The sequence below is a fragment of the Balaenoptera ricei genome, chromosome 4, assembly GCF_028023285.1.
Source record: "Balaenoptera ricei isolate mBalRic1 chromosome 4, mBalRic1.hap2, whole genome shotgun sequence".
NCBI lineage: Eukaryota > Metazoa > Chordata > Mammalia > Artiodactyla > Balaenopteridae > Balaenoptera > Balaenoptera ricei.
This window is the reverse complement of record NC_082642.1, coordinates 65,902,679-65,918,696: the sequence shown is the minus strand read 5'-3', so window position 1 is coordinate 65,918,696 and position 16,018 is coordinate 65,902,679. Positions and strand designations below refer to the sequence as shown.

Genomic DNA, 16,018 nt, shown 5'->3' with positions numbered 1-16,018 from the left:
ACTTATCCACCCCAAATGTCAGTAGTGCCACAGTCAAAAAACCTTGAGCTAAATCTCTCTCCCATCTCCCTTCCTAGGTTTTAAGATGGCTTCCATCCACCGTGACTGATATGCCATTTAGATAACCCGAGTTTGAAATGAACAGTCTTAAAATGCCAAAAACATATTGCTTATTATTGCTAATTTAATGATTTGAGTTCCATAAAAGTCAGTCTGAGGGAGTGTCCGTGCATTTGGCATTCCTTCCTATGGAATATGAGATTGTGCAGCGTCGTCTGTGATTATTTAATACAACCCTCCAAAATAAATATTCTTTTTACTTTAGCACAATTAAATAGATGTCATGAAGATTAGATACATAAGCAAACACTGGCTTTACCACCACTTTTTTATTGTATGTAGAAATCTGACAAATTCCAGAGCACATCCATAGGCTGGACAGAACTGGAACAAAGTTTTTTTCCCTCAGTTGAAGATATCAAAGTCAAGTGACTTCCCCAAGTCATATCTTTAGATTTCCTAAAAAGGAAATGAATTATTTTAATATGTAAAGAAAAAAACAACTTTAAAATTTTTAACTATTATTTTAATAGTTTAAAAAATTGAACTAGGGGCTTCCCTGGTGGCGCAGTGGTTGAGAATCTGCCTGCCAATGCAGGGGACACGGGTTCGAGCCCTGGTCTGGGAAGATCCCACATGCCACGGAGCAACTGGGCCCGTGAGCCACAATTGCTGAGCCTGCGCGTCTGGAGCCTGTGCTCCGCAACAGGAGAGGCCGCGATGGTGAGAGGCCCGCGCACCGCGATGAAGAGTGGTCCCCACTTGCCGCACTAGAGAAAGCCCTCGCACAGAAACGAAGACCCAACACAGCCATAAATAAATAAATAAATTAAATAATTAAAAAAAAAAAAAAGATTAATAGTTTAAAAAAAAAAATTGAACTAAAATTTGCATAAACTATATTGTTTTTAAAAAGATACCCAAAAGAGCAGCTTTTAAAGCAGAGTATGCATAATTGTCAGATTAAATAAGCCTTTTTGAAAGAAAAATCATATCAAGTTGATTCTAAAAAGTGTTACATGAAAGAAACCTTTGGGTGAGAGCCCCTTAACTATCTTTACTCAGTAGTCAAAAAGCTTAACATTTTGCCGTATTTCTTTTCCAGTTATACATTCTCAAATATTTTTATTGTAAGTAGCACTTTTTTTCTCTTTTTAATACTTTTTAGCTCCAGGCTTGAGACAGTCAAGCAATAAATTACCACAAAAACTCATTATATGGAGAAGATTGGTATTGTCAGAAAATAAATCATATGAAAATGGATCTGAACGCAATGGTGTCAATTTTAGATCATGTCTATTTCCTATAACTTTGCTATTGTAAGTTTTTCCAGGGTGGATGGATAAGGAACAAAACTTCAGCTAAACACACAGACTATGGGCAATGGAAGATTAATTTTCTTTGGCTGCGGTATTAGTTTTGAGTTACTCATTATTGGTACCTTGGGATTTTCATATATGTCTCACCTGCCAAGCTGTTACCAATTAAACTTAAAAGGAATTTGCAATTATTTCTAAAGTTTCAGGAAAGATAGCTTTTTAATAACGCAGAAACCAAAAAAAAGAAAAACCTCTAATTAAAAGTGAAATTATAAAGCAGGTCAGAGCTTTAAAAGTGTTCCTAAATACAGTGTTTGGAGAAATTCAGGTGATTTTAACAAGTGAGAGTTACTTTAAATCAATGGGCTTTGGACTAGCTAAATATTTCTAAAAAGTTTTGATTTTTTTAAATCTTCTTTGTCTTGCTTTGAAATGTCAGCAATAAGGAAAACCAACCCATGGGGAAAATGTATTATTAATTTAAATAAATCATAGTTAATATTATTATATTTTACTCAGTACTACTGACATTAGAAATAAACTCTCTTAACCATATTCTCTCTTTAAGTTATAATGTTTTTTTAATGACAAGTAACATTTTAAATGCTAGTTGTATTCTTTGATGAGACATAACATGGTCCTAACATAGAGAAGGAAAAATACAAAATAAATTTATCTAATTTTTAAATTATTTTATTGGCTTGGAGGATTATAATGTCCTTTTTCATTAATTGCTTTAACAAATATCTAAACTGTATTTTCCCAATGTGCTCAAGTGTAGCATACCCTTCACTTTCTCGTCAATTTGATAAAGATAAACATTGGCAATTGTCAAGAGGAAATAAGAAGTAAAAAGCTGAAATCTGAACATTAGCTTTTCTTATTTTGGCCCATCACCAAAGAAACCGGAAATAAATTTGCATAAAATTCTGTGTGGTAATTTTCCTCTTCATTAATGGTGTACATTATATTTAAACAGTTTGAGTCTTTTTAATACAATTTTATTTTCATTTTCATGGATGGGATAAATATATCCACTGAGATTGAGGCCATGTGTGTGTGCATGTGTGTAAAAGCCCAGCAAGCATGTTTGGGCGGAAAATGCACAATTTGAATTTTCAAAAGCTTCCCTTTTCCAAGGGCTTCAATTCAAATGACTACAGAGCAAATGTAAAAGTTGTCATTGCTGTCCCTTTGATTTTTATGAAATTAGAAAGAAACCAATCCTTCATTTAACACCTTGAACTTTCTAAATTTCTAGACCAAATAAAAAACCTGAAGCATTTTCTGACCTTAGTCTTAACCAATACATTAATGCCTCACATATAGGCAACAGTAAAGAAACAGGATGATCTGTTGTCTTCTCAAAGTAAAATTATATTTATAATTTAGTTACACACATTTATCACAACTTGTCTTCTAACCTATCAGGATAGATTATCAGATGTCATTTAGATCACCTATATTGCTCTAACCTTACATCAGGTGAATTGGACAAATACATTTCTGGATTGAAATAAAGAGAGAATATGGCCATAAGAAAACTGGGGGATTTAGTATCTTCAAATGAGTTTCTTTCTCCCTAATCCCCTGTCTCTCACTGAATGCTCTGATTCCCACATGGGTCACTAATATAGGGAGAAATGGTAAGACTGATGTCAAATTGCTTTCTCTTCATTTGCATGCTGTGTGCCAAGGGCAGTTTAACCCATGCAAATTAGAGCGGCCATGCTTTTGCAGAACAGCTTCCCTCTGCATTGCTCTGAAAGCATGTACAATAAAAGGTAGTCAGATATGCAGCACACTGCCTGCCATGTGCCTGGTGATTAACTACCACCTCATCACATCCATAAGGCTAAAGCTTTCATCATACTCATGGAAAACTGAAAATTTTCCTCTTCCTTTTGGTGTTCGCACATTCATTTCAGTATTCTTCGCCAGGGTTTCTGCCAGGTGACGCAATATAAAACAAAAGAAAATGAAACACCTATCATTCTGGAAGAGAACTCTTTTTTGTTTTTGTTTGTTTTATTTTGTTGTTGTTCCTCTTGATTAACTCAGCTCTGTGGCTATAAATTTCAGTGGCACTGGGCTTTGGGGTGGGCCATTATTTGATGTGGTGCCTCGGCTCTCCAGGGAATGATGACACACCAAATGAGTCATTGTAGCAGCTGGAGCCTTGGGAATTGCTCTGTTCTGTGACTGATGCTAGATTTTGGTACAGTAGCAATCATAAGAGGAGAAAGGCCATGACTATGGCTTGGGCAGGAGTCTCAAAATACTGGGAAATAATTTCTAATCCTGTGGGTAATTAACTATGAGGGTGGGTGACCAACTTCACCTTCCCAAAATAAAATGTGAACCCAGTGTTTGTATATATGTGTACACGCACAGTGCACATACACATATATACACATGCAGATTCAGAACCGAACAGTCTCAGTCTAGCAATTGGTTGTGAACAAAGTTTAAATTTATTTCATCTTTCTTTTCTAGTTTCTCCGTGCTACAAACATCGTTTTCTTGGTTTCGTGCAGTAACTATGTTTGTAACAGTTCTATAGAGAGCTTTTTTTCCTTGTTTATTTCTTGTTGCTTAAGCCGGAGACTTGCTGAGAGATGTCGCTTTGGTCGTATCTATAATTCATATACGCTGGACACACTTTTCTCTTGTAGGATCTGACGGCATTAGCCAAAGAATTAAGAGAACTCCGGATTGAAGAAACAAACCGCCCACTGAAGAAAGTGACGGATTACTCCTCCTCGAGTGAGGAGTCGGAAAGCAGTGATGAAGAAGAGGAAGATGGAGAGAGCGAGACCCAGGACGGGACGGTGGCTGTCAGCGACATACCCAGACTGATGTAAGAGACCTGCGTTTTACAATATTGTTTCTGTTTTTTTATGTTTTGGTTTTTTGGCCCCGAGGCCTGTGGGATCTTAACTGACCAGGGATCGAACCCGCACCCCCTGCATTGGAAGGCGAAGTCTTAACCACTGGACCACCAGGGAGGTCCCTCCCGAGACCTGCTTCATCACTGTAGGCCAGGAGAGGTTAGGTCCCCAAGACAGAAGGACAGGAAATATGAATTAAATATAAGATCATTTGTGAGTCTCGGGCAGGATCAGTTGACTTTGGGGATTCACGTTTTTATTAGAGCATAGTTCTATATTCACCCCTCTCCCTAGACACAGTTACTTAGAATATGTAGCACTTCTAGGACTGCATATGCTTTGTCTAAGCTGTTGTGGCGTTCACCATGCCTTGGGTGATGCTTTCTTGGTTCCTGTCATCTCCGGGCAAGTGATACTGACAGCCACACCCTAGAACTAAAGAGCAAAATTATAGGCAATGGCATTTCGGGGTTAAAACTGACACCATGAGACGTATATTTCACTGTCACCACCACCACTAAGGTGGAATGCAGGAGGCAGCATGGGTTAGTACCCCAGCAAGACAATCAGGAGTCGAACAAACCTGCAGAGAAACTTCTGAGTGTTTGACTTAAATACACCCCTGATTTTCTACTTCATCTTCTCCATTGTCTCTTTTATGTGATCCTCTTTGCTGCGGCCTGTGACTTCACCACGTACAGTCTTCTTTTTTAGATATTTATAGCTACCTAGCTTTCCCTTAGTATTTATAACCTTTACTTCTCTTTTCTTTTTTTAAGTAAGAGGGAGGCTCCCTTTTTCTCATCGGACTGGATCGTAGAAAAGAACCTCTCCTCTTCCCCTATTACTTCCCCAATTCAAACAAACATATTCATACAATCACACTCACATACATCTCTCATTTCCTCTCCCAAATAAACACAAGGTGCCCAGCCCTGGTTTGCCATAACTTTGATAAAGAGCAATGCTAACTTTTCCATCTTCACTCCTCCTTCACTTCCATTTCTTTGACTCAGCTACCACTACTGGTCATCACATCACATTTACTCCCTATAGAGAAGATGTCATTTCAGGCCACAGATTACAGTCCTGTCCAGCAGAGGCTGGAGAGAACAGGGCCTCCCAGTCTGCAGGAAATGTCATCCATTGATTAATGATCGTTACATACAAGCAATTCTGAGAGACAAATCCAATTATCATAGCTGAAAATCCATACTTGTTATTTTACTGCTGATTACCCAGTTATTGACAACCATAAATATACTAAAATATGACATCTGGAAACTAATTGCATTAAATTGCTTTTTTAACAGGAAATAAAGTTGTTCTAGAGGCGAAATCACTAATCCAGAACATTCCCACAAAATATGCTGGTCCTTTCAGTTTTGTCTTGACTCGGCATTGGTTCATTCTTCTAACAGATGTTCTGAATTCCCTTTAAGCACTGAGCATACAGCTTTGAGGGTGGATTGTGAATTTAAAAGATTGGTAAGACTTCTACTGTGTGCTAGACCCCATACTGAGGGATTTGAGACATTCAAGAAGTGCGTACATGAATTCTGCCTTCCAAAAGTTTACATTCTAGTTGGACAGAGACAAAATTATACATGGAGAAGTTCAGAGTAATATAAATAGTTGGAAGAATAACCAGTAGCCTTGGAAGAGATGTTAAATCACATTTGGATTTTTTTTTTAAGATTTATTTATTGATTGATTGATTGATTGATTGCTATGTTGGGTCTTCATTTCTGTGCTAGGGCTTTCTCTAGTTGCGGCAAGCGGGGACCACTCTTCATCGCGGTGCGCGGGCCTCTCACTATCGCGGCCTCTCTTGTTGTGGAGCACAGGCTCCAGACGCGCAGTCTCAGTAGTTGTGGCTCACGGGCCTAGTTGCTCCGCGACATGTGGGATCTTCCCAGACCAGGGCTCGAACCCGTGTCCCCTGCATTAGCAGGCAGATTCTCAACCACTGTGCCACCAGGGAAGCCCTTCGCATTTGGTTTTTAAGCCTCCTGTCATATTTTGTAAGGCTCTTAGTGGTATTTACCCTTGTATCTCTAAAGGCAAGTCCATCTCTTCCGCCACTATGGAAACACCCACCTTTCTAAAATTGCCTAAATATACCATGCTGTGCTGCGCTTTCTCTGCTGTCTGGCACTCTGTTGTTCCTTTAGAAATCACCTATCATGGCCCAGCCCGTACAGGCAGAGCCCATCCCTTCCTCTGTGCTGCATGCTGTCTCCTGTGCATTCCTGCCATTTCATGGAGTACCTTGAATCAGGTTATTTATTACATGTTGTCTCCCTCTCTGGGCTGTGAGATCCTTGAGGGTGAGGATTGAGCCTTATTTACCCTCTACTCTTAACACCTTGCCTGGTGTCTGGAATAGAGTCGGTCTTCAGTGACTTTGATTTACACTTAACTGCACTGCACTGAAATTGCAAATCCTGGCTTCAAAGTGTTTATAGCCTAATCCAGAGGAAAGACGTGTACACAAATAACTGTCATCAAGGTAAAAAGGAACACGGAGTGATGTTAGAATCCCAGGTGGGGGGAGTTGAAGTAAAGGCACAGAAGGTTAAGTTTGGTGGGAATATAGATGGTATGAGGGAGGGGAAAGTCTGGACTAGTGAAACCAGACCGGCATCATGTAGCCAGTGGGGAACCGTCGAAGGTCTCCTGAGCTGGGGAGTGACATGATTGGTGCCATGTTTGAGAGAAATCATTTCATCAGAGTGATTTGGAAAGAGAACAGACTAGATACTGGCAAAGGCATTCAGAGGATCTATTACTGTAATCCCAAGAAGTAATAAATGGGCTGTCATTGAATACTTATAGTGGAGGCAAAACTTGACGTGGCTCTTGAAGAATTGCTAAATTTTAGACAGATTGACATGACTGTCCATTAAAGAACATTTAAAATATGTAATTGTATATGAAACATACTCAGAGAAGAAACAAGATACAGATGTGTGCATGTGTATGTGTGTGTTTATTCCAATTTGCCAAATATATGCACTTTTGTGAATATAAAATATTGGGTTGGCCCAAAAGTTCGTTCGGGTTTTTCCATAAGAGCTTACGGAAAGACCCGAACGAACTTTTGGGCCAACCCAATATATACAGTCTGTTCTGCTACAGCATGAGCAGTTGTATGCCTGAGAAACTTCATACTATTAAAAAATCCATTGTTTCTTTAGGAATAAGACATTTCTGAGTTACACTCCTTCTTACGTACATTCTTATCACTTTTATTTTCTACTGTTAAGGTAAACCTTCACATTTTGTGCTGTATTTTTTAAAGCAAAAAATTAATATATTAATTATATAAATATATTGCAACACAGTTCACTATCATGAAGTCTATACAAAAGAGCTTTTTAGAAATAGAGCACAGCCATTCCGACAAGCAGCTGGAGATCCTGATGTGCAATATAACAACTTCTTCTATGTACAGTGTTGGCTTCATATTAATAGTATGAGGTTTAACCTATAAGAGTGCACATAACTAAGATTGTATTCCATAACTAACCAACTGCACTATTTCCCAGTGCCTCATGCATAGAAAAATAATGAGTGAGGGGGAATTATAATAGTGGTTACCTGTGGATTATACAACTCAAAAGGATTTTTATTTTATGTGTAGCCCCAATTTTCTGATAAGCATGCACTATTTTTATAATCAGGAAAAAAATAAAAGCTTTATAGAATAGGAGGGAGGGAATGAAAGGCACGTAAGCTGATTTGCATCAGCCCAAGCAAGCTGAAGAGGCAGACTTTAGTATCACTATCTTCCCTCAAGTACCAGCACATGCTTCAGATCAGTACATATGAGGCGTGGTCTTCATCATTAGGACCATCTATTGCTATTGCAGTCCCTGAATTTTGCACAATCTCATAAAATGCAGTCTGGACAGTGAAAGCCACATGTCTATGTCTTATGTCCCCTCTTTCCCAGTCTCACTAGAAAGCCATGGTTCTGGCCCCGTTCACCAGCCAGGCTATTGTTGTGCCCACCCTGCCTCTTGCCTGCTGTCCTCTCAGCCGTCCTGTCCGTTGGTTCAGCCTTTGGTCTGAGTAGTGTTGTAGAAGCGTGGCTGTGGTCGTGCTGTATCCCTAGTGCCCTACAACTCTTTTCATTCCTAGGCCGCATGACTGTCACAGCATATGCTCCAGCCAAACTGACCTTCTCATTGGTCTTTCCGAATGCCTTGCACTTTTCCAATGTTGTCTTTTCTTGGAATGACCTCCTCTCCCTCTGTCCCACATTCTCACTTACATCTGCCTTGCATTTGAGTATTTGCGTTGTTTTTATGCTCTTCCAGATGCTAATCTCTGTAGTTTCAGGAACCGTGTCTTCTTCAGCTTTTATATCCACTACCCAGTGCCAAACCAAGGGCCTTTCATGTAGCAGGTGTTCGATAAATGTATATTGAATTGAATTAAATCAATACCTGCAGGAACACTTTGACAAATCCAATTAGAGATTATTGTTCTAAACATGTGACCTAATTACAGTAAATTTTCTATAGTTTTCCTTCTAATTAGTTGATGTGTTTTGTTTTTCACAGTCTTTATAGAAATTCAGACAACTGATTCTTCCTACCCAGACTCTATATCAGAAAAATAATTTTTAGAACAAAGGGTTATCTTAACTATAAAATGTTAGAGTTGTTTTAGCCTTAGTGTTTTTAAACCATTGCCTTTTAAAATTATTATTAATAAACTATTTTTTAGAATAGTTTTAGAGTTACAGAAAAATTGAGCAGATAATATAGAGTTCCCATGACACTCCCTCCACCGACTCCCACCCCCTTACCCCTCCCCCGCACAGATTTCCCTGTTAGTAACACTGTACAAAGGTTATATAGAGTGAGGCAGAATCCTGGGGACCAGTAGCATTTAAGAGGAGCTTATGAAGAAAACAGAGAACAAAGGGATAAAAGGAAAACCAGGGGAAAGTTGTCTCAAAAGCCAGAGGAGTACAGAAGAATGGGGCGGAGTGATGAGTCATATCAGACACAGGCAAGAGACCAAACACCATGTCAAAGAGCAATCATTGAAACTGAGAGCTTAGAAATGACTTAGGGAGTTTCCTTAAGGTGCTTGAAGTCAAGTATAAGAAGTAGTCATCTGAGGAGTGAACCAGAGTGTGTTAGGGAATAAATTGGAGAACTTTGCAAGGAGAACTTTAAGGAAAGAGAAATGTAAGTGTGGGTAATAAATACTGAATTAGGGTCAAGAGAGATGTTTTAATGAAATGGGAGACAGGAGAGACCTTATCTTGTTTATTGATTGGAAGAAAGAGAGAAGGATTGTGAAAACACAGGAAGGAGAAGGAGAGGAATAACTTCCAATTGACGTTGGTCCTCTGCTCTTCTATTTAAGCCTTCTTACTGAGTTAGAAATACTGCATTGCTAAACTAATTTTTTTGTCTTTTGCCAATCACTTTATGTACCTTATTAGTCTCTCAATCTCCATTAGATTATAATCCTCTGGAAGTTTAGGGTTATGTCTTATTTTTCAGATATTTATTCTAGCGTCTGGTACAATGTATATCACATAACAAACTTTTAACATGTAAATGAATGAATGAATGCACGAAAGAATTTCTAAGGGGTTGATGAAGATTGACATGGCAGAGTTGGGAGCTTGGAGCCATAAAAGAAACACACAGAGACAGAGGACGAAAGGACAACCAGGGGAGTAAGAAGGACAGAAAGAAGTGATCAACGACAACAGACACAGCAAGATGTCTTCTTTTACGATTTAAAAATGTTCTGCAGTCCCTGAAACATGAACTGTGGGCTGCACTTTGTCTTTTAAAAGAAATGTGTAGAGAAGTACTTTGGAGCACGCAGAAATTTATGGGAATTTTCCATCATCAAAAGCCATTACCGGGCTTCCCTGGTGGCGCAGTGGTTGAGAATCTGCCTGCTAATGCAGGGGACACGGGTTCGAGCCCTGGTCTGGGAAGATCCCACATGCCACGGAGCAACTAGGCCCGTGAGCCACAACTACTGAGCCTGCGCGCCTGGAGCCTGTGCTCCGCAACGAGAGAGGCCACGATGGTGAGAGGCCCGCGCACCGCGATGAAGAGTGGCCTCCACTTGCCACAATTAGAGAAAGCCCTCGCACAGAAACGAAGACCCAACACAGTCAAAAATAAAATAAATAAATTAATTAATTAAAAAACAAACAAACAAACAAAACAAAACAAAACACCTAAGACTTTAAAAAAAAAAAACAAAAAAAAAAAAAACAAGCAAAAAGCCATTACCTTATATCAGATGACATGGTAGCAGAAAAATTAGTGGTGTGAGCAGTTAATACTAGGTACACAGAATGAGCAGGTATATACACAAGATTCACAATACAACAGACAAATCCTGCACAATCCTGCACAATAGAACAACCTTAAACTAAGAGGAATTGCTCACTATTTTAGAAGAAAATTGACAAAGGAAGGAATATAGATTATCATCTTTTAGTCAATCTATGAGGAATATTACTAGTAGAAATAATGTAGAATAAAACTCAAAACAGCCCAAAATGATCACCATAAAAATTTATCATAAATGAAGCAGTTCTGGCTCATAAAATTGAAAGTATATAATTGACTCAGGAAAAAAAGTCTCAGAAAAATATTCAGCAAAAGGTAAAACTGACAGTGGTTAACACTATACACTAACACTATTGATTAAAAATTGACAGTGAATCAAATCTTAATAAAATTTATACCTTTAAAATTGGACCTGGTAGAAGTAGTGAACACAGAGCCTTTGAAAGATGATATGGACAAAAAAGCTGATTGGTGTATGAAATTTTTGCTATAACATTTACATAGAAAAGGATTGGAACCAGTGATGGTAATTTTAGCAAAATTATGATGAAAATGCAAAAATTGGGGAAGAATTTAACTGAGATATGTAGAAAATTAATTAAGGAATTGTCGGATTGGAAAGAGCTCTAGGAAATACCTTCTTCATGAAAATTCATCCATGTTGAGATATTTCTGATTAAAATGTTTGGATAGAATCATAACACCACACTATAAAACTCTTAGAGGAAAACATAGGGAGAACACTTTTGACATAAATCACAGCAAGATCTTTTTTGATCCACCTCCTAGAGTAATGGAAATAAAAACAAAAGTAAACAAATGGGACCTAATGAAACCTAAAAGCTTCTGCACAGCAAAGGAAACCATAAACAAGACAAAAAGACAACTCCCAGGATGGGAGAAAATAATTGCAAATGAATCAACAGACAAGGGATTAATCTCCAAAATATACAAACAGCTCATGCAGCTCAATATCAAAATAACAAACAATGAAATCAAAAAATGGGCAGAAGACCTAAATAGACATTTCTCCAAAGAAGACATACAGATGGCCAAGAGGCACATGAAAAGATGCTCAACATCACTAATTATTAGAGAAAAGCAAATCAAAACTACAGTGAGGTATCACCTCACACCAGTCAGAATGGCCATCATCACAAAATCTACAGACAATAAATGCTGGAGAGGGTGTGGAGAAAAGGGAACCCTCTTGCACTGTTGGTGGGAGTGTAAATTGATACAGCCACTATGGAGAATAGTATGGAGGTTCCTTAAAAAACTAAAAATAGAATTACCATATGACCCAGCCATCCCACTACTGGGCATATACCCAGAGAAAACCATAATTCAAAAAGACACATGCACCTCAATGTTCATTGCGGCACTATTTACAGTAGCCAGGACATGGAAGCAACCTAAATGCCCATCCACAGACGAATGGATAAAGAAGTTGTGGCACATATATACAATGGAATATTACTCAGCCATAAAAAGTAATGAGGGCTTCCCTGGTGGCGCAGTGGTTGAGAATCTGCCTGCTAATGCAGTGGACATGGGTTCAAGCCCTGGTCTGGGAAGATCCCACATGCCGCGGAGCAACTAGGCCCGTGAGCCACAACTACTGAGCCTGCGCGTCTGGAGCCTGTGCTCCGCAACAAGAGAGGCCACGATAGTGAGAGGCCCGCGCACCGCGATGAAGAGTGGCCCCCGCTTGCCGCAACTAGAGAAAGCCCTAGCACAGAAACGAAGACCCAACATACCAATCAATCAATCAATAAAATCTTAAAAAAAAAAAAAAAAAAAAAATTAAAAAAAAAAAATTTAAAAAAAGTAATGAAATTGGGTCATTTGTAGAGACGTGGATGGACCTAGAGATTGTCATACAGAGTGAAGTAAGTCAGAAAGAGAAAAACAAATATCGTATATTAACGCATATATGTGGAATCTAGAAAAATGATACAGATGAACCAGTTTGCAGGGCAGAAATAGAGACACAGATGTAAAGAACAAACGTATGGACACTAAGGGGGGAAAGCGGCGGGGAGGTGGTGGTGGTGGTGGTGGGATGAATTGGGAGATTGGGATTGACATATATACACTAATATGTATAAAATAGATAACTAATAAGAACCTGCTGTATAAAACATAAATAAAATAAAATTCCAAAATAAAAAAAGAATCAGAACACCATTGGGGTAAAAACAGACATGGAGCCAAAATATCTTTAATCTTTGAACTCAGGTGAGACTCTGAAAGAGAACTTGATTGTACAGTGTTAGCCTGGTGGCTAGATGACCACCAGGTCCATCTAGCCTCTGACAGTGGCCAAGAATGCCTGAGTGATGAAGGAAAGTGCCTCCTGTCCTAGGAGACTTTGGCTCTTGATAAACGCTTCATTTACTGATTTATTTGTTTTACACCACCTTGCCTTAAACAAGAATTTAAGGCAACTAAAAACAAAATACCTACAAGGTAAAACAAATTTTCAAATAAATGAGTGAAGAAATTAGAGTTTTGAGAATTATTCTGATTTACCAATCTAGCAATACACCAGGAATTCATTACAGCAATTTCTTTTTCTGTGTCTCTTGAACACTATTAATAGCTCCTTTCTGGGAGTGAAATATTGAAAATGCTTCTTTGGAGTTTCTTCCCAAACACATCAGTTCTAACCTGTACTTAAATGTATTCAATCCACTGCTCTAGTTTTGTAATTTCAAAGTAAGTGTCTTCCTGTACATTTTTTTTGTGTGGATTCACCTCTTCATATTTTCGCCTCTCCATTTTGGATAAAACTCCTTGACAGGTGTCTTCTCTGTCCCAGAGATGTCATAAGGCTGGTGAGTTTCTTGTTTCTTAGATTGAATATTCCATCAAGTCCTTGGACTTTGATAGGATCCAAGAAACCGAAGATGCCTTTTTTTTTTTTTTTTTTTTTTTTTTACTTTTTAAAAAAATTTATTTGTTTATTTATTTTAACACCTTTATTGGAGTATAATTGCTTTACAATGTTGTGTGAGTTTCTGCTGTATTACAAAGTGAGTTAGCTGTACATATACATATATCCCCATATCCCCTCCCCCTTGCATCTCCATCCCACCCTCCCTATCCCACTCCTCTAGGTGGTAACAAAGCACGGAACTGATCTCCCTATGCTATGCAGCTGCTATCCCACTAGCTATCTATTTTACATTTGGTAGTGTATATATGTCCATGCCACTCTCTCACTTTGTCCCAGCTTACCCTTCCCCCTCCCCGTGTCCTCAAATCCATTCTCTATGTCTGCGTCTTTATTCCTGTCCTGCCCCTAGGTTCATCAGAACCATTTTTTTTTTTTTTTAGATTCTATATATATGTGTTAGCATACAGTATTTGTTTTTCTCTTTCTGACTTACTTCACTCTGTAAAACAGACTCTAGGTCCATCCACCTCACTACAAATAACTCAATTTCGTTTCTTTTTATGGCTGAGTAATATTCCATTGTATATATGTGCCACGTCTTCTTTATCCATTCATCTGTTGATGGACACTTAGTTGCTTCCATGTCCTGGCTATTGTAAGTAGAGCTGCAATGAACATTGTGGTACATGACTCTTTTTGAATTATGGTTTTCTCAGGGTATATGCCCAGTAGTGGGATTGCTGGGTCATATGGTAGTTCTATTTTTAGTTCTTTAAGGAACCTCCATACTGTTCTCCATAGTGGCTGTATCAATTCAATCACAGCAAGATCCTTTTTGACCCACCTCCTAGAGAAATGGAAATAAAATCAAAAATAAACAAATGGGACCTAATGAAACTTAAAAGCTTTTGCACAGCAAAGAAAACCATAAACAAGACAAAAAGACAACCCTCAGAATGGGAGAAAATATTTGCAAATGAAGCAACTGACAAAGGATTAATCTCCAAAATATACAAGGAGCACATGCAGCTCAATATCAAAAAAGCAAACAACCCAATCCACAAATGGGCAGAATTGACTGACTTCTCCTAAAGTGCAGGAGGGCTAAAATGGAGTTGTAAACATGTAACCTCCCAAGAAACTGGCCAGAAAAAATGCAGTGCTGACCCCTACCTCAGGTGGCTATTAGCTGGGCCTAGTGAGGGAGGGTGTGAGAACCTGTGGTTCCAGGGTAACTGTCTGTTTTTATACAGCTATGTTTTCATACTTCTCCTTTAAAGTACCTATCACTGCTGCAATTAAATGATTTTTAGTATAAAAAAAAAAAAATGAGCAGAAGACCTAAATAGACATTTCTGCAAAGAAGATATACAGATTGCCAACAAACACATGAAAGGATGCTCAACATCACTAATCATTAGAGAAATGCAAATCAAAACTACAATGAGGTATCACCTCACACCAGTCAGAATGGCCATCATCAAAAAATCTACTAACAATAAATGCTGGAAAGGGTGTGGAGAAAAGGGAGCCCTCTTGCACTGTTGGTGGGAATGTGCATTTTTTTTTACTTTTTTAAATTTATTTTTTATTGAAGTATAGTTGATTTACAATGCTGTGCTAATTTCTGCTGTACAGCAAAGTGACTCAGTTATACATATATATACATTCTTTTTTCTATTATTTTCCATATGGTTTATCCCAGGATATTGAATACAGTTCCCTGTGCTATATAGTGGGACCTTGTTGTTTCTCCATTCTATATGTAATAGTTTGCCTCTGTTAACTCCAAATTCCCAGTCCATCCCTCCCCCACTCCCTCCCCCTTGGCATCCACAAGTCTCTTCTCTGTGTCTGTGAGTCTGTTTCCGTTTCATACGTACATAGGTTCATTTCTGTCGTATTTTAGATTCCACGTATAAGTGATATCATATGGTATTCCTCTTCAGAGATGCTTTTTTAATGTATGAGAAGCAATTAAAAGAAAAGAACAAAATGGTAGAAGATGTAATTAATACACCTGAGAGAAACAAACCCTGGTGCCTTTCCTATTTTTAAAAAACCCACTTTACAAGAGAGTTGGCTGCACAGTTGGGTAACAATAGGTCCGGCATTGAAAACTGAAGTCCTGCAGGTGAGCCGCATTGCCCGCCTGGTCCTCAGTTTCCCACGGTGCTGTGCTCTGTGCCAAGGGCCACAGCAACCCTCATTCTCTGCTCTCAGGGCAGAGGTGTCAAGATCCTATTCCCTTCTCCCACTGTATCTTAAACACAAAAGCAAGAGACAAACTGGAAATAAATATACCACAGTGTGAGGTGATTACAGAGATTTTAGAAAGTACTAGACACTCTTGAGTTAAACAGCCTCGTTAATGGGTGCCTGGTATACCAGAATGCCCTTCATTGATATTCTTCTCTCCAAAACCCACTTATGAAATGATTATTTTTTATACTCCTACTCTGTGCCAAGCTCTATGCTGGGTACTAGGTATACAGGGATGAA

General features: G+C 38.6%; 1 protein-coding gene across 11 annotated transcripts in view; it reads left to right on the top strand.

The window, feature by feature from the left end:
• Positions 1-16,018, top strand: part of TNIK (TRAF2 and NCK interacting kinase) — a 411,284-nt gene that overhangs the window by 364,596 nt on the left and 30,670 nt on the right. For all 11 annotated transcript variants that reach the window (XM_059920518.1, XM_059920526.1, XM_059920525.1 and 8 more), the window contains one exon: positions 4,055-4,239. In XM_059920518.1, the coding sequence (XP_059776501.1) occupies positions 4,055-4,239 (185 nt within the window). The remainder of the gene's footprint in view (positions 1-4,054; positions 4,240-16,018) is intronic.